At 51.3% G+C, this 23,232-nt stretch overlaps 1 protein-coding gene across 1 annotated transcript in view; it reads right to left on the bottom strand.

Annotated features, from left to right (window-relative positions):
• Window positions 1–2,650: 2,650 nt before the first annotated feature.
• Window positions 2,651–23,232, bottom strand: part of ACAN (aggrecan) — a 38,940-nt gene continuing 18,358 nt past the window's right edge. The window contains exons 11-18 of the mRNA XM_055555793.1: window positions 21,815–23,118; window positions 19,018–21,754; window positions 9,328–9,441; window positions 6,023–6,181; window positions 5,532–5,614; window positions 4,298–4,442; window positions 3,309–3,491; window positions 2,651–2,804 (exon numbers count right to left, since the gene is read on the bottom strand). Coding sequence (XP_055411768.1) covers window positions 2,728–2,804; window positions 3,309–3,491; window positions 4,298–4,442; window positions 5,532–5,614; window positions 6,023–6,181; window positions 9,328–9,441; window positions 19,018–21,754; window positions 21,815–23,118 — 4,802 coding nt within the window. The 3' untranslated portion in view covers window positions 2,651–2,727. The remainder of the gene's footprint in view (window positions 2,805–3,308; window positions 3,492–4,297; window positions 4,443–5,531; window positions 5,615–6,022; window positions 6,182–9,327; window positions 9,442–19,017; window positions 21,755–21,814; window positions 23,119–23,232) is intronic.

Raw genomic sequence — 23,232 nt, 5'->3', positions numbered from 1 at the left:
TCCATCCTGAGCCCTCCTCTGTGTCGCATTTTTTTTTTTTTTTAACATTTGCTTCTTTACTTATTTGGCTGCACCAGGTCTTAGTTGTGACATGTGGGATTTTCGATCTGCGTTGCAACAGGCAAACCTTTAGTTGCGGCATGTGGGATCTAGTTCCCTGACCAGGGATCAAACCCAGGCTCCCTGCAATGGGAGTGTGGAGTCTTAGCCACTGAACCACCAGGGAAGTCTCTGTGTCTCAGTCTTTATCTCATTTAGTCTTAGGGTCCAGCTCCCTGCATGGGGGACGGTTCTGTCCTAGACTGAAGAGGTCGCCTGGGTCTGTCCAGTGGGGTGGGCGGGGAACGCCATGGGCTGCACCTTCAGGCTGCCTTGGTCTGTCCTGGCCTGCCTGTGTATATCCTGCCTCAGGGACTTACCTAGCGGCTGGAGGCCCTGGCGTGTTCTCCCACCATCCCACTCCAGGCTGTGTGTCTGTGTGGATCCAGCATAAGAGTGGGAGGCCGGAGGAGGCTATTCCTCACCCTGGTCCCCACCCCCATGTCAGCCTCAAGATCTGCTTCTGCACAGGCATACCTCTGCCACCCACAGTCGATCTTTTAGCAAGGTGCTTCTCCAAGTGTGGCCGGCACCACCAGCTTCACCTGGGAATGTGTTTGAGATGCAACTTTCTGCACCCGACCCCCAGACCCGCTGAGTCAAAAACCCTGGAGTGGGGTCTCTCACAAGTCCTCCTGATGCAGACTCAAGGTTGAAAACCAATGACATAGCTGTGTTCCCAATGAATCAGTTACTATAAAACGGCACAATTTTTGAGTTCCTACTCTGTGACCATCGCTGCATCTTCTACTTTTGTCCACGGATCCTTTCCAGAGCTGTAGGTAACCTGGGCACACAAAAATACTCACCAGCAAACACTCAACCACACAAGTACACACCTGAAGAGAGACATCAGCAGACTCACACTGGCACATGCTAACCAGCACCAGTGTTAGTCCCTCAGTTGTGTCCTACTCTTTGTGACCCCATGGTCCATAGGCCGCCAGGCTCCTCTGTCCATGGAATTCTCCAGGCAAGAATACTGGAGTGGGTTGCCATTCCCTTCTCCAGGGGATCTTCCCAACCCAGGCATCAAACCCCGGTCTCCCGCATTGCAGGGGGACTCTTTACCGTCTACAACCAACATCAGACACTTTCACACACAATCAGCGCCCATTGAGCAAGTGTGATGAGGGAGTGGCACTAACCTGACCTTCCAGGGAGGAGGCTGGCGGATGGTAACTGTCTGGCACACACAGCCCAGCTCCACTCAAGGTCTGTTGGAGGAAATCCATAAACAATTGAAAGCGTTTTCATTGATAACCTGCAGCCTACTTACGGGCAGGATGCCCAGACCTTTGTGCTAGTGGCTAGCTAACCCATTTGACCACAAAAATGTATAAACAAGATTCACCATTCCCAGACTGTCTGCAGTTTTTTTTCTTCCCTCTTATAAATCGTGATTTTGCCTCTGTTCTTGGACTCACTCTATAAATCGACTCCTCTTGTGTGAGCAAACAGTGTAAATCAAAGGAACAAACGATGGAAAGTGGCCAGAAGTCTGACTTGAGTTACCTCTCTGACAGGGTGCCAACTCACAGATCCATACGCAGCACCTCTTGGCTGTCACACACACACACACACACACACACACAAGCATGCACACACACAGAACTCATGTAAGAATACAGCACCACAGGTGTGACTGTCCCAGGCCTTCCGATCAAACAGGATTCGCAAATTTAGAGTCATTTGATCCAAGTGTGTCCCTACAGCTCCCATTCCTAAGAAACTTCTCAGTAGATCCTGGACCATGGTTGCCTTCTCTTTAAATTAAGAAAAAGAAGGGAAAAGAAAAGAAATAGATCTCTTCCAATGTCTTTATTATTATAATTATCATAATCTTTACTTTTCAAAAATATAAATAGGTGCACGGAACCCTGGTGCCTGCACGGTCCCGGGGGGTGGGGAAAGGTGGGGGGAGGGGTGGGCGACACTCCCACAGGGAAGGAAGTGCCCCCCGACCCAGCCCTGCCGAGACGGACACCTGCTCGGGTGGCAGACCCAGGTGAGAGGACTCTGGAGGAGGGACCCTTGAAGGGAACCCGACCCCCCACACTTCGAAGATCCCTTGATGGCTTGTTCTCTCAGTGGGCTGGAAGCCACCCCCTCTCCCCTGGGCTTCTCCCCGACACAGATGAACTCCATCTTATCCAATACATTCAGCTGCGGTTCCAGAGTTCTTCAGCCCTCGGGTCTTTCTGCCCCTCCTCCCTCCTCCCTAGCTCTCCCTGGAGGTGAAAGAACCAACGATTGCACTGCTCTTGGATAAAGTCAGGAAACAAAAAATAATCTTCTTTATTTAACTTAACCCCTTCCCTTCTCCCCCTGTCCCTGTGCTGGTCCCTGGAAAGGCACGATGGGAGATTGAAGGAACGTCTCTAAACTCCAGTCCATGGGTTACCATACGTTTGCTTTGCTTTGGCGTTTGAGGGGAAAATTAGATGCAGATTTGGCGATTTGGGGGGGTGGGCGGGTGCATACACAATGTGGGGTTTATTTTTTTTCCTTCTTTAATGGAATTCCTTATATGACAGAAAGCGACAAGGAGAGGACACCATCTGGATGGGGTGTCAGCCTGGCCAGGCTTCTGGGCTCAGCGTCCTGGGCACGTCCGGGAAGCTCCTCTCAGTGGGCCGTGCTGGGGCGGCTCCTCCTCAGGGGCCGTGAGCTCCGCTTCTGTAGTCTGCGCTTGTAGGTAGCGGCTGGGGTGCAAGGGAAATGGAGAAATCTGGGTGAACTCAGGGAAGAAAGCGGGCCAGCCCAGCCTTCCTCAATCCTTCTCTGCTGATCCCCTCCCTGTAGAAACCATGGGCTCATGAAGGCAGCCTGAGGTTTTACCTGCTTCTTGGTTTTGATTTTTCTTGGAACCACCTTCGGCTAAGGGGCTTCAGGTTAGAATACTGGAGTAGGAAATGGCAACCCACTCCAGTATTCTTGCCTGAAAAATCCTATGGACAGAGGAGCCTGGCGGGCTACAGTCCATGGGGTCGCAAAGAATCGGACACGACGGAGAGACTGATAACGGGGCTTTGGGCAGGTGTTGAGAAGGACAATAGGGCACTAGCCTTCTCCGTCCCCCTCTCAGTTAAAGTGAACCTCCCGGGGTGCAGGGGACATCTGTGACAGAGCCCTCGATTGTGTTGGCAGTGGGGGATAGGGAGGAGGATGTGTTGGCCGGATCTAACGCTGTGTGGGGTGATGCTCACGGTCCGTGCAGGTGATCCGAGGCTCCTCCCAGTGCCCGCTGGGCTGGCACCGGATGGTGGGCACATGGCGCTGGATGAAGCCCTCGGTGCACTGGTACCGCACCAGGGCATTGATCTCGTATCGGTCCTTCTTCTGTCCGAAGATTCTGGCATGCTCCACCACGGGGGGCTCTCCGCAGGCCACTAAGGGGCAAACATCCTTCAGAAAGGGCTCTCGGAGGGTCTCCCCTGATGCCCTGTGATGAGCCGGTGTGGTCCCCCTGGCTGTGGGGAGCCAGCTCAGAGTCCAAGGAAGGGGCGGGGAGCCTGGACACCCGGCCATGAGCCCTGCCTGCGGGGGAAGGGGCACTTTCACTCTGCACTGAGAACCTGGAAGCCACTGGTTCTGACATCTGGGCTCCTCAATGATTTACAGCAGCAGGAAGGGAATAAAAGGATGAGGAGTTGGGAAAGAGGGTGAGAGCCAGGCAGACTGGTTGTGACTTCGCTTGATAACGGCTATGAAAACAGGAATGAGGAACCAAAGGAGGCTGGGGGCGGGGTGAGGGGCACGAGGCCAGGAGCAGAAACACTGGCGAGTGTCCCAGCCACACCTCCAAGTCTGCAGACTCAAAGGCAAGGATCAAGGCCTGACAACTCCAACTCGTGCGACTGATGGACTTGGGATCCTAGAGAGGGAGGCTCCCAATTCATGTGCAACTGTGGGTGACTTTCTGTGCTGATACCCAGGGCAGTGTGTGTGCAGGGGGCTCTGTCCTCTAGCCTTCACCCTCTCCCAGTCCCTAGTGGGCTGAGCCTTTCCCTTGGCTCTGGGATGCTGGCATGGGGCGAGGCCCCTGCCCCCCAGGTCAGCTCCAATCTGCTAGTTGGGCAGGTGAGTGATGCCAGCAGCCAGGAGTCCAGGTGACGTGGCCCAGGTCACACAGCAGGAACCTGGGGTCTTGAGTCTGTCCTTGTGGGAACCCCCCCCACTCCATGCTGCAACTTACCTGTGCCCTTTTTACATGTGAAGGGCAGCTGGTAATTGCATGGGACATCGTTCCACTCGCCCTTCTCATGCCAGATCATCACCACGCAGTCCTCCCCAGTGGCAAAGAAGTTGTCAGGCTGGTTGGGGCGCCAGTTCTCAAATTGCTGTGGGTGGGATTGGGGAAGGGGTGAGCAGAGGGCAGGAGTGGGACAGCCTGCCTAACCCCTGCTTTCACTCCCTGTCCAGCCCCTTCCTGGCCATGACACAAAGATGGCTGGGAGTTTGGTGGTGCCATGGGACTCACGGGCCCTCCAAAGAACTTGGTCACACCACCGGGCTGCAGTCATTGTCAGGAACTCAGAAGACCCCGGGTTCACAGTCCCTGTTAATCAGCTGATGCCAGTCTCCTCTTCCATATGGGCCAGCGGGGCTGGTCACCAGGCTGCCAGGCTTGGACAGGACTGGGTGGTAGAGCTACTGTTCCCATGTCCAGACTCTGCCTTTCCAGGCTTCTCCCTCTAGCCTGACTGCAGACAAACGAGGCCCCTTTCCTCTGATGTAGCTGCTCCTCTTCCCCATGACCACAACAGAGCCATGACGCTGTTGACATTTGCCTCTTCTAGGAAGTCTTCCCTGAGGTCCTTTGCTGATCTTCATTATTTACCACATACACTGTTCAACTGGCATCTATGTTGCTTTCTGTCTGTCTACCTCCTTGTGTGGACTCTAGTGCTCTGTGGGCAAGGAACCTCTCTAAACCTTCCTCTTGGGGGCTTCTCAGGTGGCTCAGTGGGTAAAGAATCTGCCTGCCAATGCAGGAGACATGGGTTCGATTCCTGGGTAGGGAAGACCTCCTGGAGGAGGACATGGCAATCCATTCGAGCATTCTTGCTTAGAGAATCCCATGGACAGAGGAGTCTGGCAGGCTACAGTCCATAGGGCCACAGGGAGTCAAAGACAATTGAAGCGACTGACCATGCATGCATGCATACATACCCTCTTGGTGATCTGCCCTCATTCATTCATTGCCCTCCTCATCCCCACCCTTCCCTTCATGTTATTATTCAGGTGTCCAGCCTTGGGCTAGTCTCTAAAAGTGAGACGAACAAGACACAATCCTGACCTCAGGGCTCCTGGTCTAGCACCTGCTCAGTGAACGTTTGTATATGATTTGAACGTGTCTGTCTCGGGGCGGGGGGTCTTCCTTCATCCCCTCTGGGCCACCAACTATCCTGGGTGCCCCCAGAACTCACCAAGGAGTGTCCATCTGACCAGCGGAAGTCCCCTTCGATGGTCTTGTCATTCAGGCCGATCCACTGGTAGTCCTGGGCATTGTCTAGAGAAAGGGCATGGGTATCGGGCACCTGACGGTATGTGGGAGAAACGTGACTTCATCGAGACAGAGGGGACAGAGGGGTGGCAGGAGCTGGGTGGGTGCTTAGGAGCGTGCCACCTGCCTCCGGGGTCCTGACAAGGGTCTCCATACAGGCATGTTTGCAGTGCACTTGGGCCCACCTCCCTGAGTTAACGTAGACTGATGACAGGGTTAGTCTGAGGCTGACTCTGACAGACTGTGGGCTGTCCTGGGTACAGTCAGAACCACTGGCCCCTCAGCCTGTGCAAATGCCCCCTTTCCCTCCCTCTCTGCCCCTACTGGGCCCAAGTCCACTGGCTGCTGGCCAGGGAGGCCCTTGGCTTGCGTGACCATTCCCCTCTCGGGCCCCTAAGGCCCCACTGCACTCACTGTTGACAAACTCCTGCTCCTCGGGGGTGACGATGCTGCTCAGGTGTGACTGCTGCTTCCGGCACTGGCTCTCAGCGTCCACCCAGGTTGCCCGGTCGGGGAAGTGGCGGTAACAGTGGCCCTGGAACTTGGTCCAGCCCTCCTCGCACAGCTTCTGGTCTGCAATACAGGGCAGGGGCTTGAGGAGAGGGCCAGGGGGCTAACTAGGGGTGGTGGATTCCTGTGTTCATCCTGCCTTCTGCATCACACCCTGAAAAGCAGGGAGAGGCCCCACTGGAAGGAGCCTCAAGTGGGAAGCCAGGAAGCCTGGTCCCGCCCCTCATCCCCCAGAGGCCTCTGGGAAATGCCAGGGACCCTCTCTTTTTCTCTTATCGCCTCCCACCCCTGAAGTTTTTCTCCTGTCGATGCCTGCTCGGCAGGACTGGCAGAGCTCAGCAGGCCAGGTAAAAAGAGGTGGGAAGGTAGGAGGTGTTGAGGCTTAAGGACAACTTAAGGAGACTCTGAGGGGCTTCAGGGAGAGAGGGGGCAGCAGGGGAGTGTGTGCAGGTGGCAGGAGCAGGCAGTGCTGGGGACATGGAATAGAAGCTTGGGCGGGGACAGAGGAGGAGAACCAAGTCCGCTTTGGTCCAAAGAAGACACGGACCTCTAAGTCTTTTGAGGAGAGTTGGCTCTAGGAGAGCTCACAATACTGGCTTGGGGTCCATGACCCAGGACCCTGATTTTTTGTGTTATTTCTTGGTGGCGGATGAGAAGAGGGACTTCTCTCCCCCTAAATCTATATTGATAATGGGTTCTGAGTTCAGGAGAAAGCACTGAGGTGGAGCTCTTGGAACAGTCTAGAGGGACAGACAGAGGCAGGGGTGTGCTAGAGCTGGTGTGTGTCTTCCCAACTTGGCCTTTATTTTTATTTACTTATTGCCACTCCATGAGGCATGCGGGATCTTAGTTCCTTGACCAGGGATAGAACCCATGCCCCCTGCAGTAGAAGCAGGGACTCTTAACCACTGGACCATTATGGAAGTCCCCCAACTCGGCCTTTAGTGGTATGACATTGGTAGCTTCCCTGGCCCTCGTGGGAGTGTTCAATCTTAGAAACTGGCAGGTGCTACACATCCTCTTTGAGAGCCAGTTGTTAAACATCTACCAGCACAGCACTGGACAGAGGGAATTCCAAGATCCTCTCTTCTTTCTTCCCCTGGTGTCTCACAGGTGAAGGATTGTTCCCAGGGCCCTGGAACTGAGTGTGGGGCCATGAATCCCTCAGGCTGTGTGGCAGCCTTCTGGTCGGGCAGTTCTAGAAAGAAAGGATCACTATTGCTTGGCAGGGTTGGAAGACAGACACAGGGAGAAGAGTTCGTGGCCGGCAGTCTTTGAAGAAGGAGGCAGAGCAGCAGGAAGTGCTTAGGAGGAGGTTGCTGGTCCCCCTGCCGCCAACACCTTCTCCAAAGGGTTTGGAAAGAAAGGCAGATAGGCTTCAGAGATAACTGAGCACCTGAGGAAGCCACAGACATCATCCGAGGGCTGACTTGGGGAGTCAATTCTTGGACCCCCTCGGGGCCTGAGGCCTGAGCTGGGCTGGCAAAGCTGGAGGGAATACCTGAGCCATGAGGAGCCAGGGTCCTGCAAAATGGAGGCTCTCGGGAAATAAGCAACAGACCTCCAGGAAAGGTTACAAGAAGGCTCAGGGCTACAGCCAAGGTTGGAAGCACCCGCTGGGGGTGGTGAGTGCTCAGGACTGGATGGGAGAAGAGAGGCAGCCCTGCTCAGCTGGGTGTCCAGGCCCAGGGCCCAGTTCCGGGGCTCCAGCAGTACCCTCTCTTTTCTGCATCAGAAGGCAGAGCCCTGTGCAGGCACCTCCTCACCCAGCCTGGCACCCAAGAGCTGTGGTCTGCATGTACATTCCAGACTCTTCTCCCAGTGGCAAATATTCTGGCACCCCGGGGAGAAAATCCTTGTAACTCTCCACTCGCACCCCAGAAAAGACCCGTTGCACCAATTTTTTGGAGCCTTGGGGTGAAGGTGGAGGATGGGAAGCTGCAGAGAAGGAGGGTCCAGGCCAAGCCTTTTCATTCAGAATTTCCTCCACCAGCCTGAAACCTTCCAAAACTATCTTCCTATGCTGATTAGGAGTTTCAGCTGCTGTTTGGAAGCTTCTGGGATGACCAACTTGAGGTTTCATTGTAAATGGCTTTGAACCCCTAAACACTACCAGTTCTGCATGGATCATTGCTACTAGCAACAGCAAGCCTTTCTGAGTTGGGGTGGCCCTGAGACCCAGGAGGATGGGGAGACTAGGAAACACCAAAGGTGAGAGAGCTTCAGGCACAGTCTGGCCTCAGGAAGCTCCTGGCCCACAGCTCCCCTTGGCAGGTCCTGGCCCAGATGTAGAAGCAGAGGGGTTGACAAGAGGAAGCTCATCCAGTGTAGGGGGCATGGGTTTGATCCCTGGTCAGGAACTAAGATTCCACATGCTGCGTGGTGTGGCTAAAAAAAAAAAAAATTGTTTAAGAAGGAACAGGACACTCAGCTCCTGTCCCATGCAACGAGGTTCTGTTCTCTCTGGCCAGCCTTTTGCCTTGCACAAGGAAGCGAGAAAGGAAGTGCAGACTGGAGTGGTGTTGACATGGCAGCTGTCATGGTGGCAATGATGACAAGGTGACACGGAACAGTCCCTGTGCATGTGTGACCTGAGCATGCTGGTGACATGGGAGCTCTCAGACAGATTGACCATAGCTCTTGCCAGAGAAGAAGAAGTCAGCTTGGCCAGTGTGGTGCAGTGGCTCCCTGGGCCATGGAGGGGCCACTAAGGTCCCATGGGCAAGACGGCAGGCAGACACAAGCCCATGGGCATGCTGGGAGAATCCATGGCCATCATCCAGAGCAAGGACCAATGACTCCCACCCATAGCTTCCTTCAAGACAAATGCATGGAATCGGCTCTGTCTTCTTAGTCTTATGCAGGCACCAACTTTGCTGGTGGCATCTGGCAGCCCTGGAGAAGGTTAGTATTTGAAAGTTTCCTCTAGAGCCCCACCTTCCAAAACACAAACTGGCCTGGCCTGCCTGGCCCTTATGCGGTCAGGTCAGCCAGTGCACCAGAGGAGGGTTTCCACGGGGAACAGCAAGAGAAGGAGTGAGAGTGAGGGAGGCTGACTTCTCAGTTGTGGCCCCGGAAGTGGCTGCCTGGATGGATCTTGGGTGGGGGTGCCCAGCCAGGGCCTAGAACCTGTGGTTAGCAGGGAAGGGTGAGGGAGGAAGACTGGGTGCAGCAGTTAGTAACATTAGCTGAAGCCGAGACGGCCGTACCAATCTCACACACGTCCCCTTGGTAGCTGGGAAGGCATAAGCATGTGAAAGAGTCGATGGCATCCACGCAGGTGGCTCCATTCAGACAAGGGCTTGAGAGGCACTCGTCAATGTCTGCAAGAAACCAAGGGCCACCATTAGGACTCCTGCCGGCAACTCCAGCTTCTCAATTGCATTGCAGCTTCTTTATGGGTGGCCAGCCCTGCGGTTCTCCACAGCCCTGGATTTCCTAAGAACTGTTGCTGCTGCTGCTGCTGCCACCATCTTGGAGCACTGAGCCAAAGATCCAACAAGGGTTTTCTTTCATGTGTGTGATTCTTGATTGGCAAACTTGGGGCATTGGAGCCAGGTTTCCCAGCGGGTGAAGCGATCTGGGGCTTCTGAAGGCAAAGGCCTATTGTGAGAGTGAGCTTGGAGTTCCTCCAGGTGTCTTCTCTTGTGAATATTTCAAGCGGCCTTGGGGTCTGAATTGGCTCTCAACATGGCAGTGAGCAAGGACGCTGGACTTCAAATACTGGAAGCTTAGTTAGAGCTCTTTCTTTTCCTAACTTCTTCTGTCAGTTTGAACCAAGGAAAGAGGACAAGGCCACGCAGTACTAGAACAGACAAGCTAGAAGTGGTCTGCAGAGTACAGGTTCATGAGAAAATGGCAGCGTGGAATATTCACAATAGATTTTTTTTTTTTTTGGATGCAGAACCTTTGTCTTCAGTAAATGAAAGTCTAGAGTATCTTATAAAGATGAAGCCAACTTTGTTATCTTGGGGGGAAGGAACAGAAACCCAGTCTAATATCTCCCCATGTAATCTTCTCTTCCAGCCAAAGGCCTCAAAACAGGGACATCTCCAGTGAATCATGATTTCTAGAAGGGCTGTATCCTGGCCAGTGGGAGACCCAGTGTTGGAAGTTGGCGAGGCACTTAGTAAGCCACCAGCACCAGCCTGGGATGCTGGCAGGTCTCCATCAGCCTCGTTCCCCAGAAGACTCTTCTCTCCTTCTGTTCTTCTGGTCCAAGATGTCCATCTTTGTGGGACTTATACTGGTAAGTCATTGGCCTTTGCCTCAAATTTTCATCCATTAGCCAAGATGAGAACTGGAACTCCTTATCTAGTCTTTCTGTATCTTTCAGAGAAGCCAGAGACCTAGAAGATCCTTCTACGCTTTTTGTATTTGTTCTTCAAAGGCACCTGCTGGGTTCCTTCCTCTGAGAACATGACAAAAGGTATTGGAAGCTCCTCTTCCCAGGGCATTCATACAATTCTGGAATGAATAGATTCCACTGTCTTATAAGTCAGCATGATATGTAAAGCTATGTTCATACAAACTTCAGGACCTGATGTGTTGATGGGCGGTCTCCACGTAGGCACCTTCCTAAATACGTTCCAGGACTTAGTTCTTACTTCTTAAGGACAGACTAGACCGTTAAAGTCAATCCTCTGAGAAGAAGATAAAAGCACTTTCTTCTGGATCCTTTTCACTAGTGCGTCACTGATGTCATCTAGACCCGAGTTGGGTTTGTGCCATGAGAGGCCCTGAGAATCTCAAGTCCTCAGGGAGGTCTCTCTTCCCACAAAGTTCTTGACTTCATTTCAGGGAGTTGTACACCATGGGCTAGAAACCAACAGTTCCAAGTTTGAAACTGTTCCAAGCAAAACCAAAATGCATGGAGGAATGGGCTGAAATCCCAGCATGCACTTGGATTCCCAGCATGCACCAGGATTCTCAGCAGCAGCAGTAGCAGCAATAGGTCAGGCCGGTGGGCTGGGCAGAAGCTGGGGGAGGCTCTTTTGCTTCTACTGTTGTCTTTTGGTCCATTAGCGTCATTATGGGAGACGGGAAGCACTGGGCAAGGGGGTATTAAGCAAATGTAGGCGCTAAAGCAGTTGTACAGAGCAGGGACGGGAGTGGCCCTTGGGAAGAAGAGCTAGACATCAACCCTGGGGCCTATGGCCAACCCATGGGGGAGAGAGTGGGAGGGCAGAGGCCCAAGGGAGGTCAGGCCCAGTGGCCTCCAGTGGTCCCAGAGGCTTATTTTACATCACTTGCCCTCCCCAAGTGGCCTGTGCCCCGGGACAGTGCATTTTCCTTTGTTGTGTTTGGCCAGGGCACAGAATCTGAGAAGGCTGCAGGGAATGAAACTCAAGGAACTAGTTTCCTGGGCTCAGAAGCTGTTTCATACAGCGCCCAAGATTCACAGATGAGGAGGGAAGGAAGGGCCATAATCCTGAAGACCTGAGAGCCTGTGAGCAGCACTGGGGCAACTTAGGCCGTCAGCAGTACGGAGAGGGTGGGACATCCTGGGTGGGGCCTTCTCTTTGGTCACTCAGGCCTGTGGTGCCTCTTCTCTTCCTCTGATTAGAAGAGCCATTCTGGCCCTGATTTGCCCCACCTCTTTCAGTGAAAGCAGTTAGAACATTGCTTATCTTCTGGAACCATGAGAATAGCTGGGCTGGGCCCTGCTGTACTTTGGGGACCCCAGACAAGGTGACAGCAAATGGAGAACGGGAAGGGCTTTGGGCAGACTGTGTGAAGGAAGAGAGGAAAGAGAGGGAGCCATTATCTCCCAAGAATCTTCTCTGAGCCAGACACCATATCTCACAACCACTTATCCTCCAAGTGTCCCTATAGCATGGATGTCATTGTGTCATATTATAGATAAGAAAACAAATGAAGTGACCTGCCCATGCTGGTAAGAAGGGGAGACAGATTGGAGGAGATTAGACCATGAGGATGAAAGTCAGGCCTCTGTTATATGTGGAGAGAGAGACTGGAGTCCTGGATCTCAGCATCTCATTACCATTTGTGCCTCCCCAGCCAAAGGCTCACAGGTCATCACTGAGTAGGGTCTCTGAGTCCGCTTTCCACTACTCTAACCAAAAGAGATTTTTTTGTTCCTGAACAAGGCTTTCTAGTGATGTCGCTAGCTAAGAACCCCTGGTAAAGGTGATGGGAATAAAGATACTTGCAAATAATCACCTTGGCCTCTGAATTGGAGAACTCAGGCCTCTACCCTGAATAGATCTTTTCCAACTGTTGCCTGGGTCAGAACTCAAGACATCCAACTTAGAGTTTATTTTTTTTACAGAAAAAGTGGAGTGAAGTGACAGCAGGTGCTTTTACTCAAGTGATATCCAACCAAAGGGGCTGCCACTCATAAATACCATGGTATGAGTGCTACCCCTCAAGTTGTTCAGTGTCAACCTGTGCGACTATATGTGATGACCCGGGACATGACTACTGAACAAGGATTGGGGGGCAGAAATCCCCTCAAGAAGCACAGAGGCAATTTCTTAGCTCAACAGATGCTCCACACCCTGCAAAGACCTAGGATCAATCAGGATGAACAGAATTGAACATATATACTTGCTTTCTGGTATATCACAACTGATAGTAGGACTATGTGTATGTGCTCAGTTGTGTCTGACTCTTTGCCATCCCATGGATTGTAGTCTGCTAGGCTCTCCTGTCCAGGGAATGCTCCAGGAAAGAACACTGGAGCAGGTTGCCGTTTCCCACTCCAGGAGAAGGACTATAACAGCATATTTATCAGTTCCAATTAGCTTTAAAAACAAACATGATTAAAGTTATAGTTATTTATACTGTCAAGTCTTTTATATTTTAAAGGTTGATCTTGGATGCAACTTTAATATCCTACTTCTTAAATTCAATTAGTTGCCTGTTAAAATCTGCCTGTGGACTTCTTGGTTATGTCAAGTCGAGATGTAATTTGTATCTTGACTTGTATTTGTATTTTTTACTTGCTTTGAAAGCATTTCCCCCAATCCCCAGGGATAAGGTTTCACTGGAATTCAAACATCACCCCACTGGGGGAAGAGACAGTGTCAGATCATAGATCAGAATCTCAAATCCACAAAGTGAAAAATGTCAATAAAACAGAAAAGAGTCTGATTAAACTTTAAGTTCATGCCCTTCTAACCATGGAGTTTAGAGAAATCCAGGCAATGCCAGTGATTGCTGGGAAATTGAATGTGAGATCTGATTTCTTAAACTTAGCTGCCCATTAGAATCATCGTGATAGTGAATTTTTAGATTAAAAAAAAATTACCAACACCACCAGAGTCCCTCTCCAGACCAAGTGAATCAGAATGGCTCAGGGTGGGGCCCAGGTATGGCACTTTTTAAAAGCAGTCCAGCATTTCCCTGGTGGTACAATAGATAAGAATCCAGCTGCCAGTGCAGGGGATGCGGGTTCGATCCCTGGTCTGGGAAGATTCCACATGCCGCAGGGCAACTAAGCTGGTGTGCCACAGCTACTAAACCCATGACTACTGAGGCCTGTGTGCCACAAGCCCATGCTCTACAACAAGAGAAGCCACTGCAATGAGAAGCCCAAGTATTCCAGAGTAGCCCCCACTTACCACAACTTGAGAAAGTCCATGCACAGCAACAAAGACCCAGGGTAGCCAAAAATAAATAAATAAATAAAAATAATAAAGTATCCCAGGTGATTCTAAGGAGCTGCCAGGATTGAAACCTCAGGATCAGAAATCTAATTCCTACAAGAAATACTGTGTTAACAATGGAAGTGAGGAGAGTGCTTCTGCTTTTTAAGTCGATAGGAATAGGACAGTCTTGCTTTTTTTTTTTGGCCACATCTCACGGCCTGTGGGACCTTAGTTCCCCCACCAAGTATCAAACCTGTACCTCCTGCACTGGAAGCGAAGAGTCTTATCCACTGGACTGCCAGGGAACTCTCCAGTGTCAAAGATGAACTCTCCAGTTCAGTGCTTAACTGCCAAAGAACCTTTAGTAGCAGTAGTGCTCAGCTGCTTTGACACTGTTTACAAATGAGGTAGCGAGGGCTTGTTTGTGTCTAGGTGAACCAATGCGATACTACAGCCACTCTTCATTCTGGTTCCCCTGAAATTTAGCTTCTAGCTTTTTAAGACCAACAACTGGTTATGTTCAAGAGAAGGTTTCTTATTCATCTGGATGTGTTAAGCAGTGAAGACCTCAATTCTTTTTTTTTTAAATCACAAATTCATTTCTTGGATATTAGCACACAAATGTTTTTGATACAAAAAGTGTTAGAAATTGTTAGTTGCTCAGTCGTGTCCAACTCTTTGTGACCCTATGGACTCTGGGCCACCAGGCTCCTCTGTCCAAAAAATTCTCCAAGCAAGAATACTGGAGTAGGTAGTCATTTTCTTCTCTAGGGGATTTTCTTGACCCAGGGGATGAACCTGGGTCTCCTGCATTGCAGGCATATTCTGTACCATTTTTACCACCAGGAAATTATATCCCGGAAAAAGAACTACTAATATGCTATTAAAATAATGCCTATCAATATAACTCAAACTAAAAGGCCAATTGATTACGTAATTACTGAATAGATCTAATTCAATTGTTAATTGAAATAATAAAAGTGTTTCCTCAACTGGTCATTGTAATCATCTTTTAACCCAGTTGGTTAGTTAAGTCACTCAGTGTGTCTGACTCTTTGAGACCCCATGGACTGTATGTAGCCTGCCAGGCTTCTCAGTCCATGGAACTTCCCAGGCAAGGATACTGGAGTGGGTTGCCATTTCCTTCTCCAGGGGATCTTCCTGACCCAGGGATCGAATCCAGGTCTCCCGTACTGCAGGCAGATTCTTTACTGTCTGAGCCAATTGGTTGGGATATGCATTAATTACTGAGTGTTTTGCACTCTTATCCGCCGCCCTCACCACATGCACATAACAGAAGAGTTTTGAAGACCCCAGTTCTTGATTGGACTCACTCAGCGGAGTTAGGCAAACTGCTTAACCTCTAGGGGCTGCACTTTCTTTCTTTTTTTTTTTTTTTCTGAGGAAAATTAAATTTTATTTTATTTTTAAACTTTACATAATTGTATTGGTTTTGCCAAATATCAAAATGAATCCACCACAGGTATACATGTGTTCCCCATCCTGAACCCTCCTCCCTCCTCCCTCCCCATTCCATCCCTCTGGGTCGTCCCAGTCTACTTTCAAATGGACATGATTACCAGGCTCAGAGCTGCCTGGGAAGAAACTGCAGGAAGGAACGCCCATTGGAAATATACACGATTAAAGAAAAGGTGTCTTTAAAGCAGATTAGCTAAGGTCCATTGTCACCTACTTCTAATTTCAGAGGTGCCAGGACGCGAGCCTTGCTGTGTGACTTCTGATACCAGTGTTCCATTTTTGTTTCAAGTATCAGGTTGGAAAAGGAGTTGCTAAGAATGGAGAGAGGTGTCAGAAGATACTAAAAGAGAGCAAGGGGGCTCTGATCCTGGTGGCGGCCCCCATCCCAGAAGCCCTACTGGGCCCTGAGTCTGTTCCTCGCTGACCCAGGCTGGGCTGGCTGATAGAGCTGAGCTCCATGGCACTTCACCCAAGACGGGCGCCCTGCTGCTCTCTACCTGCACACCCAGACCCGGGAGGGGGGACGTGTCTGCACACCTGGCAAGATGTCTACCAGACAGACAGAGTCACTTCTACTGCCGACTGAGGAATCTGTGTGCTGCAAAGCACACCAGGTCTTTCCACGTTTTCATCAGCGGTGGTCTCTCCCAGGACAGAGGTAGTGCTCTGCTTTCCCTGTGGGGGTGGGAGACAGAGGGGTGTGTCTACAGCTCTGGGGTCACTATGGCTCAGTGGAAGCACTGTCCCCTTGGTAGAAAGGCCAGGACCTTCCTAGGAGAATCAACCTTCTCTGGCCACAGAGGCCTATAGTGTTCTCAGTCATGGCCCGCACATGTGGGCAGAGGCTGATCCCAAAGGGGAAGAGAGTGAATAGTATACACCCTAGAGCCTGTTTGTGGTCATGTATGGATCTGAGAGTTGGACTGTGAAGAAGGCTGAGCACCGAAGAATTGATGCTTTTGAACTGTGGTGTTGGAGAAGACTCTTGAGAGTCCCTTGGACTGCAAGGAGATCCAACCAGTCCATTCTGAAGGAGATCAGCCCCGGGATTTCTTTGGAAGGAATGATGCTAAAGCTGAAACTCCAGTACTTTGGCCACCTCATGCGAAGAGTTGACTCATTGGAAAAGACTCTGATGCTGGGAGGGATTGGGGGCAGGAGGAGAAGGGGACGACAGGGGATGAGATGGCTGGATGGCATCACTGACTCGATGGACTTGAGTCTGGGTGAACTCTGGGAGTTGGTGATGGACAGGGAGGCCTGGTGTGCTGCGATTCATGGGGTTGCAAAGAGTTGGACACGACTGAGCGACTGATCTGATATATATATATATATATATATATATATATATATATATATACACACACATTTCCTGTGTAAGTGCCAAGTATACAGCAGGTTTATATTAAGAGTGCATATATATTAAAAGCATATAACTCATTCACAGTAATTTCCCTACATGTGAGCCTTCAAGTTGCAAACTTTCAAAGATGCAAATGTGCATGTGGTTCCAGCAAGGAACCGGAACCCATGCCGTCAGCATCAGGCATGAGTGACATGGCAGCTTGCCCTCCATCTCCTGTTGCTGACGACCCTTCATCTCTACCATCTCCCACCTCCTCTCCCTCCTCCAGTCAGTAACTCTTCTTGCCTGTTCATTCCATGCCAGCGCCTGTATGCCAGTGTTATACTTCTCAAGGTACTTCTCAAGGCACTGTCCTGTATGATTAAAAATGTTTTCTTTGTTTTTGTGTTTGTTTTGTATGTATTATTTGTGTGAAAAGTATTATAAACCTATTACAGTACAGCACTCTATAGCCAATTGTATTAGTTGGGTACCTAGGCTAATTTTGTTGGACTTAGAACAAACTGGACTTATGAATGTGGTCTTTGTACAGAACTCATTTATATGGAGGGGACTTGCTGTATTATTTTGCATACATATTGGTATCTATATTAATGTACCTTTGTGTAGGATGTAAAGGCATTTTGCATGTGTCTTAGGAATGAAGCCCTTTAATGGAAGGCCTTGGGTCTCGGAGTTCTGACTCCAGACACAAGTTGGGGTAAGGACGTGGAGGCAGTGCAGAGAGCTAACCCAAGAATCTGAGCTTGGAGGGAACCAGGCATTTCTTCCCTCAAGGGTGGTGATGTTGATGAGCTGAAATGTCTTCACAGCCACAGGCCTCCAGATGCTCCGGGAGTGACACAAAGATTCTACCATCTCATTTTGGGAGCCACCTCCAGTCAGAGGATACCCCAGGCTCCTCACTTATCTCACAAGCTCCTTGGACAAACAGAGGCCCCAGCATGATGGGTGCTCAAGGGTGGGGCTCTGCTGGGTCATAGCTGACCTGCAGCCATGAATCCTGGAGCTGGGAGTGATGAGTTCTATCTGTGTTATCTCATTTAAGGCAAGAAAGGTACTCAAACCCTACCCAGGCCTAAGCATCGAGGGGACTCTAGGGGCTTTCCCAAAGGGGTCCACTCTGGATGATGCAAGACAGCCTACCCTCAGACTTTCCCTCCCAGGGACTTCCAGGCATGACTGGCTCTCTTCAATACACTCCCTAGCTCAACATTTTTTTGAAGTCTCCAGCTTGATCTTCAAAATTCAAGCACCTTTTGGATTTTGCTCATAAAACAGTCATTGGCTTGACAAAAAAAAAAGAACTACTTCTCAATTTAATGACTTTTTTCTCCTAAACCATCATGCAGAACAGACCCTCTAGAAAGACATGCCATGTTTATCCTGTGGCTGCTACCCCAACACATCACTATGTACTCTTCTACGCCAGTGTGACAAGAAGCCTGCACCTCAGGTGACCTCAGACGCCTCCTCCCGACCCTTCTGTCTGCACCCCCATGGCCGCTGAGGGTCTTACCTACGTCGCAGTGCTTGCCAGTGTGGCCGGGGGGCACAAGCATATGACGTGTCCCTCCGTCTCCTGGCAGGTCCCAGTGCTACAGGGCTTTTCGGCACAGGAACTGGTAGAGGCTGCAACCCCCAGGGAGAGGCTGGGCATCAAGAATGTAGCTGCCTGGGGTACAGTGCAGCCTCCAAGACCTCCAGGGTGGGGCCCCAAGCCACAGAAACCCACAAGGCTGGTTTTGGGTCAACATGATTTCTGGGGACTCTCTCCCTCCTGAGCCCCTGCTTCTGGCAGGGCTGAATTCTCTGATTGGACTCTCAGTACACAGGGGGATGCAAGGGGCCCCAGAAAATAAAGGAAAACCAGAAGCTTCTGGGTTTGTGTCAAGGCAAGACCATCACTACAGTACAGAGGAGGGTTTACTTGCACAGGGTCGGGGTGAGGACCCAGGGTCCAAAGGCAGGACACAGCTGACGTGATGCTTCATATTAACTTGAACTGTGCAGGTTTTAACCCTGCACAAAGTAAATATTGGCACATAAATGTCATCAGCAGATTCATTCTCTCTTCTCACGCTCATTCCATGGGCCAGGGGCAGGAGAAGAATTTCCAGCACTATCTAAACAGTACTTCTCATGCCGAGTAAGATAGTTGAGTTCACATATAAATGTTTGTGTGATGTAACTCTACTGTGACTGTAACAATTGTGAACCTACAAGTGTGCACTGTGTGCAAAAGACATCGCCTTGTTCTCGACATATTTATATCTCATTTACTCTCCCTGGTACTATTGCGGTTTTACAGATGAGGCTCAGAGAGGTTAAGAAACTTGCCTAAGCCTGCACAGCTCAGAACCTTGAGTCTACACTGCTTCCTACCATGCTACAGTCCGAATCACTCCGACCCACTTAAAGGAAAATAATCCCAGCTGTACCTGTTGTGGTTGCCTCTGAATCATCTGTCCCTCCTGCGGAGGCTGGGATAGAAGCATCAGTCGGGGAGGTGGCTGTGTCGGCTGTTTGGCTCTCTTCTCCTGAGTGCACAGGGCTTGAGGATTCGATTTCTAGACGTGCCTCTGCAGGGCGCTGGGTCTGCTGAGTCCACTCGGATTCTGGGATGGTGGTGCTGATGACAATATCCAGCCCCGAGGTGTGGCCAGACAGGTCTCCGCTGGTGCCAGTCCTGTCTCCAGAAGCCAGGGGAGTGGCGGAAGGTGAGCCTGATGCCTCTATGCTCACGTCAAAGGCAGGGGTTGACTCTCCACTCACTTCCGGGGTGGCCAAGCCCTCCGTGGGGCCTTCTGGAAAGGCTGAGGGGCTGCCACTCGCTCCCGGGCCTGAGGTTCCCTCCAGATCAGCTTCATGGAAGGTGGAGGTGGTTTCACTCAGGTTAGGGGACCCGGAAGCTCCTCCACTTGCCTCGGGGGCAGCAGACACTCCCACCTCAGCCTCGGGATAGGCTGACGTCTCACCGCTGGATTCTGGGACTGATGACGCTTCTACCCCAGATCCAGGGAACCTTGGCACATCCCCAGACGCAGAGGCTTCACCACTGGATTCAAAAAGCTGGGGGGTGTATGCTACGGGGGGTCTCTGGCCCAGTTCCTGGGAAACAGTTGGTTCAGTAACACCCTCCACCAACTCAGACGTGATTAACGTAACTTCTGGAAGTCCGGAGGCCTCCCCACTGGTGCTCATGGCTACAGAGGATTCCCCACTTACATCAGTGGTGCCAGAAAAGTCCCCACTAAAATATGGAGTACTTGCGGGCTCCCCACTGGGCTCCACTAGTCCAGACTGAAGCCCACTTTGGTCCAAAGATCCCAAATGGTCTCCAGACATGTCTGGTGCTCCAGAAGGGGCACCGCTAAGTTCCAGAATGCCTGAAGGCCCTTCTCCTGCTTCTTGGGCAGTTGGAGCCTGGGTTACAGATTCCACCAAAGTCCTGTCTACAAAAGAGACAGTGGGGAAACCAGACGGAAGTCCACTGCTGTCATATGCTCCGGAGGGCAGGCTGCTCCCACTCTCAGCTCCGGAGGCTTCTCCACTGACCTCAGTTACTCCGCTTGGCAGGCCACTGAGTTCTGGAGGCTGGGACGTAAACCCACTGGAGTCAATTTCTCCAGAAGACAGTCCACTGACATCCACTAGCCCAGATGTGCCTGAGAGACCCGCCTCTCCTGAAGGGAGGCCACTGAGTTCCACAGATCCTAAGCCTTCTTCTTCTTTAAATGTCGTTGGGGTCACTTCAACCAAACTGGTGTCCACGAACGTAATGCCAGAAGATTCACCACTGCCACTCACAGCACTGGAAACCAGGTCAGGGATCCCGGATGTTGTCCCACTGAACTCTGGCAAACCCGATGGTTGCCCACTGAGATCAGGGATCCCGGGTGCTTCTCCACTCAGGTCGGTTATGCCGAATGGTGGACCAAGGCCAGAAAGAATTCCAGAAGCTTCTCCACTGATTTCTGGTTGTCCAGAGGCCAGTCCGCTAAGCTCAGTCACGCCAGATATTTCTCCAGAAAACCCTGATGGCTGCCCACTGACCTCAAGAAGCCCGGAAGTTTCCCCACTAATGTCAGGAAACCCTGAGGGCTGTCCACTGACACCGAAGAGTCCAGAGGTTTCCCCACTGATGTCAGGAGACCCAGATGCTTGGCCACTGAGTTCAGCTCCTGAAGAGAGTCCGCTTGCTCCTCCACTAATGTCCAACTCACCGAAGGGCAGCCCAGATGTTTCTCCAGCACCGCTGATGTCAATGGTTCCCCTTCCTTCTAGTTCACCTGCTGTGGTGGCTGTGACGACTTCCACCAATGTAGTATCCACTAGGGAGACAGTTGGGAACCCAGATGGAAGTCCACTGAAATCAGGAAGGCCAGAGGATGGGCCACTTTCAAGGTCCACCCCAGAATACTCACCACTAAATCCAGAAGGAAGACCACTTGCTTCTGGAGCTTGCCCACTTCCTAGAGTTACAGAAGGTATTCTGCCAAGGTCCAAGGCTCCAGAAGCTGACCCAGTCAAGTCTTCTTTTCCAGAAGTCAACCCACTAAGATCCCCAGCTCCAGAAGCAGAGATCTCCAGACCTTCCCTTCCAGAAGGAAGTCCACTAAGGTCCCCTACTCCAGAAGCAGAAGTCTCTAGATGATCCTCTCCTCCAGAAGGAAGTCTACTGAGGTCCTCTACTCCAGAGGCAGAGATCTCTAGATGACCTTCTCCAGAAGGAAGAACACCGAGGTCCTCTACTCCAGAGGCAGAGACTTCTGGACCTTCTCCAGAAGGAAGTCTACTGATGTCCTCTACTCCAGAGGCAGAGATCTCTAGATGATCTTCTCCAGAAGGAAGAACACTGAGGTCCTCTACTCCAGAGGCAGAGACTTCTGGACCTTCTCCAGAAGGAAGTCTACTGATGTCCTCTACTCCAGAGGCAGAGATCTCTAGATGACCTTCACCAGAAGGAAGAACACTGAGGTCCTCTACTCCAGAGGTAGAGATCTCTAGATGACCTTCTCCAGAAGGAAGAACACTGAGGTCCTCTACTCCAGAGGCAGAGACTTCTGGACCTTCTCCAGAAGGAAGTCTGCTGAGATCCTCTACTCCAGAAACATAGACTTCTGGACCTTCTCCAGAAGGAAGTCTACTGAGGTCCTCTACTCCAGAGGCAGAGATCTCTAGATGACCTTCTCCAGAAGGAAATCTACTGATGTCCTCTACTCCAGAAGCAGAGACTTCTGGACCTTCTCCAGAAGGAAGTCTACTGATGTCCTCTACTCCAGAGGCAGAGATTTCTGGACCTTCTCCAGAAGGAAGTCTACTGAGGTCCTCTACTCCAGAAGCAGAGACTTCTGGACCTTCTCCAGAAGGAAGTCTGCTGAGATCCTCTACTCCAGAAACAGAGACTTCTGGACCTTCTCCAGAAGGAAGTCCACTAAGGTCCTCTACCCCAGAAGCAGAGACTTCTGGACCTTCTCCAGAAGGAAGTCTACTGAGGTCCTCTACTCCAGAAGCAGAGACTTCTGGACCTTCTCCAGAAGGAAGTCCACTAAGGTCCTCTACTCCAGAAACAGAGACTTCTGGACCTTCTCCAGAAGGAATTCCACTGAGGTCTTCTACTCCAGAGGCAGAGATCTCTAGATGACCTTCTTCTCCAGAAGGAAGTCCACTGAGGTCCTCTACTCCAGAGGCAGAGATCTCTAGATGAACCTCTCCTCCAGAAGGAAGTCCACTGATGTCCTCTACTCCAGAAACTTCTGGGCCCTCACCCCCAGAGGGCAACCTGTCAACTTTAGGAGCACTGGTCCATGTAATTCTCTCTTCTTCCCCTGAAGGCAGTCCACTTTCCACAGGCAGGCCTGAGCCCACTGCAGAGGTGAGCCCACTGGAGTCAAGGTCTTCAGAGGGCAGTCCACTTGCACTTTCCCCTGAGGGCTGCCCACTGAAGTCTAGGTGTCCTGAAATTTCTCCACTGCCTGTGAAGTCACCACTGACTTCGGGCACCCCAGACACCTCCCCAGAGCTTGGCAGCTCAGTCCTGCTGGGCACTGGGGCTGAAAGTGTGGATGGCTCTTCTGAGGGGAATGGCTCCTCTGAAGGGAATGGCTTCTCTGAGGGGAAAGGCTCCTCTGAGGGGATTGGTTTCTCTGAGGGGAATGGTTCCTCTGGGGGGAATGGCTTCTCTGAGGGGAATGGCTCCTCTGAGGGGAATGGCTCCTCTGAGGGGATTGGCTTCTCTGAGGGGAACAGTTCCTCTGGGGGGAATGGTTTTTCTGAGGGGAACGGTTCCTCTGAGGGGAACGGCTTTTCTGAGGGGAACGGCTTCTCTGAGGGGAATGGCTTCTCTGAGGGGAATGGCTTCTCTGAGGGGAACAGTTCCTCTGGGAGGAATGGTTTCTCTGAGGGGAATGGTTTCTCTGGGAGGAATGGTTCCTCTGAAGGGAACGGCTTCTCTGAGGCTGAGGGCACTTCCGTTCCAGAAGGGCCTTCTGTGTACTCCTCTGTTGCTTCTCCAGTGGGAGGCCATGTAGGAGGGATCCCTGGAGGAAAGGAAGAGGAAAGGCGAGGTGTGAATTTAGTAACTCTGCCCCATTTTAAGCTCATGCAGAGAAGCTGAACTCCATCCCTTCCACAGTAAGACTTTTTCCTCAAGA

The sequence above is a fragment of the Bubalus kerabau genome, chromosome 19, assembly GCF_029407905.1.
Source record: "Bubalus kerabau isolate K-KA32 ecotype Philippines breed swamp buffalo chromosome 19, PCC_UOA_SB_1v2, whole genome shotgun sequence".
Classification (NCBI taxonomy): Eukaryota; Metazoa; Chordata; class Mammalia; order Artiodactyla; family Bovidae; genus Bubalus; species Bubalus kerabau.
The sequence above is the reverse complement of the archived record's forward strand: the minus strand, read 5'-3'. Positions and strand labels throughout refer to the sequence as shown.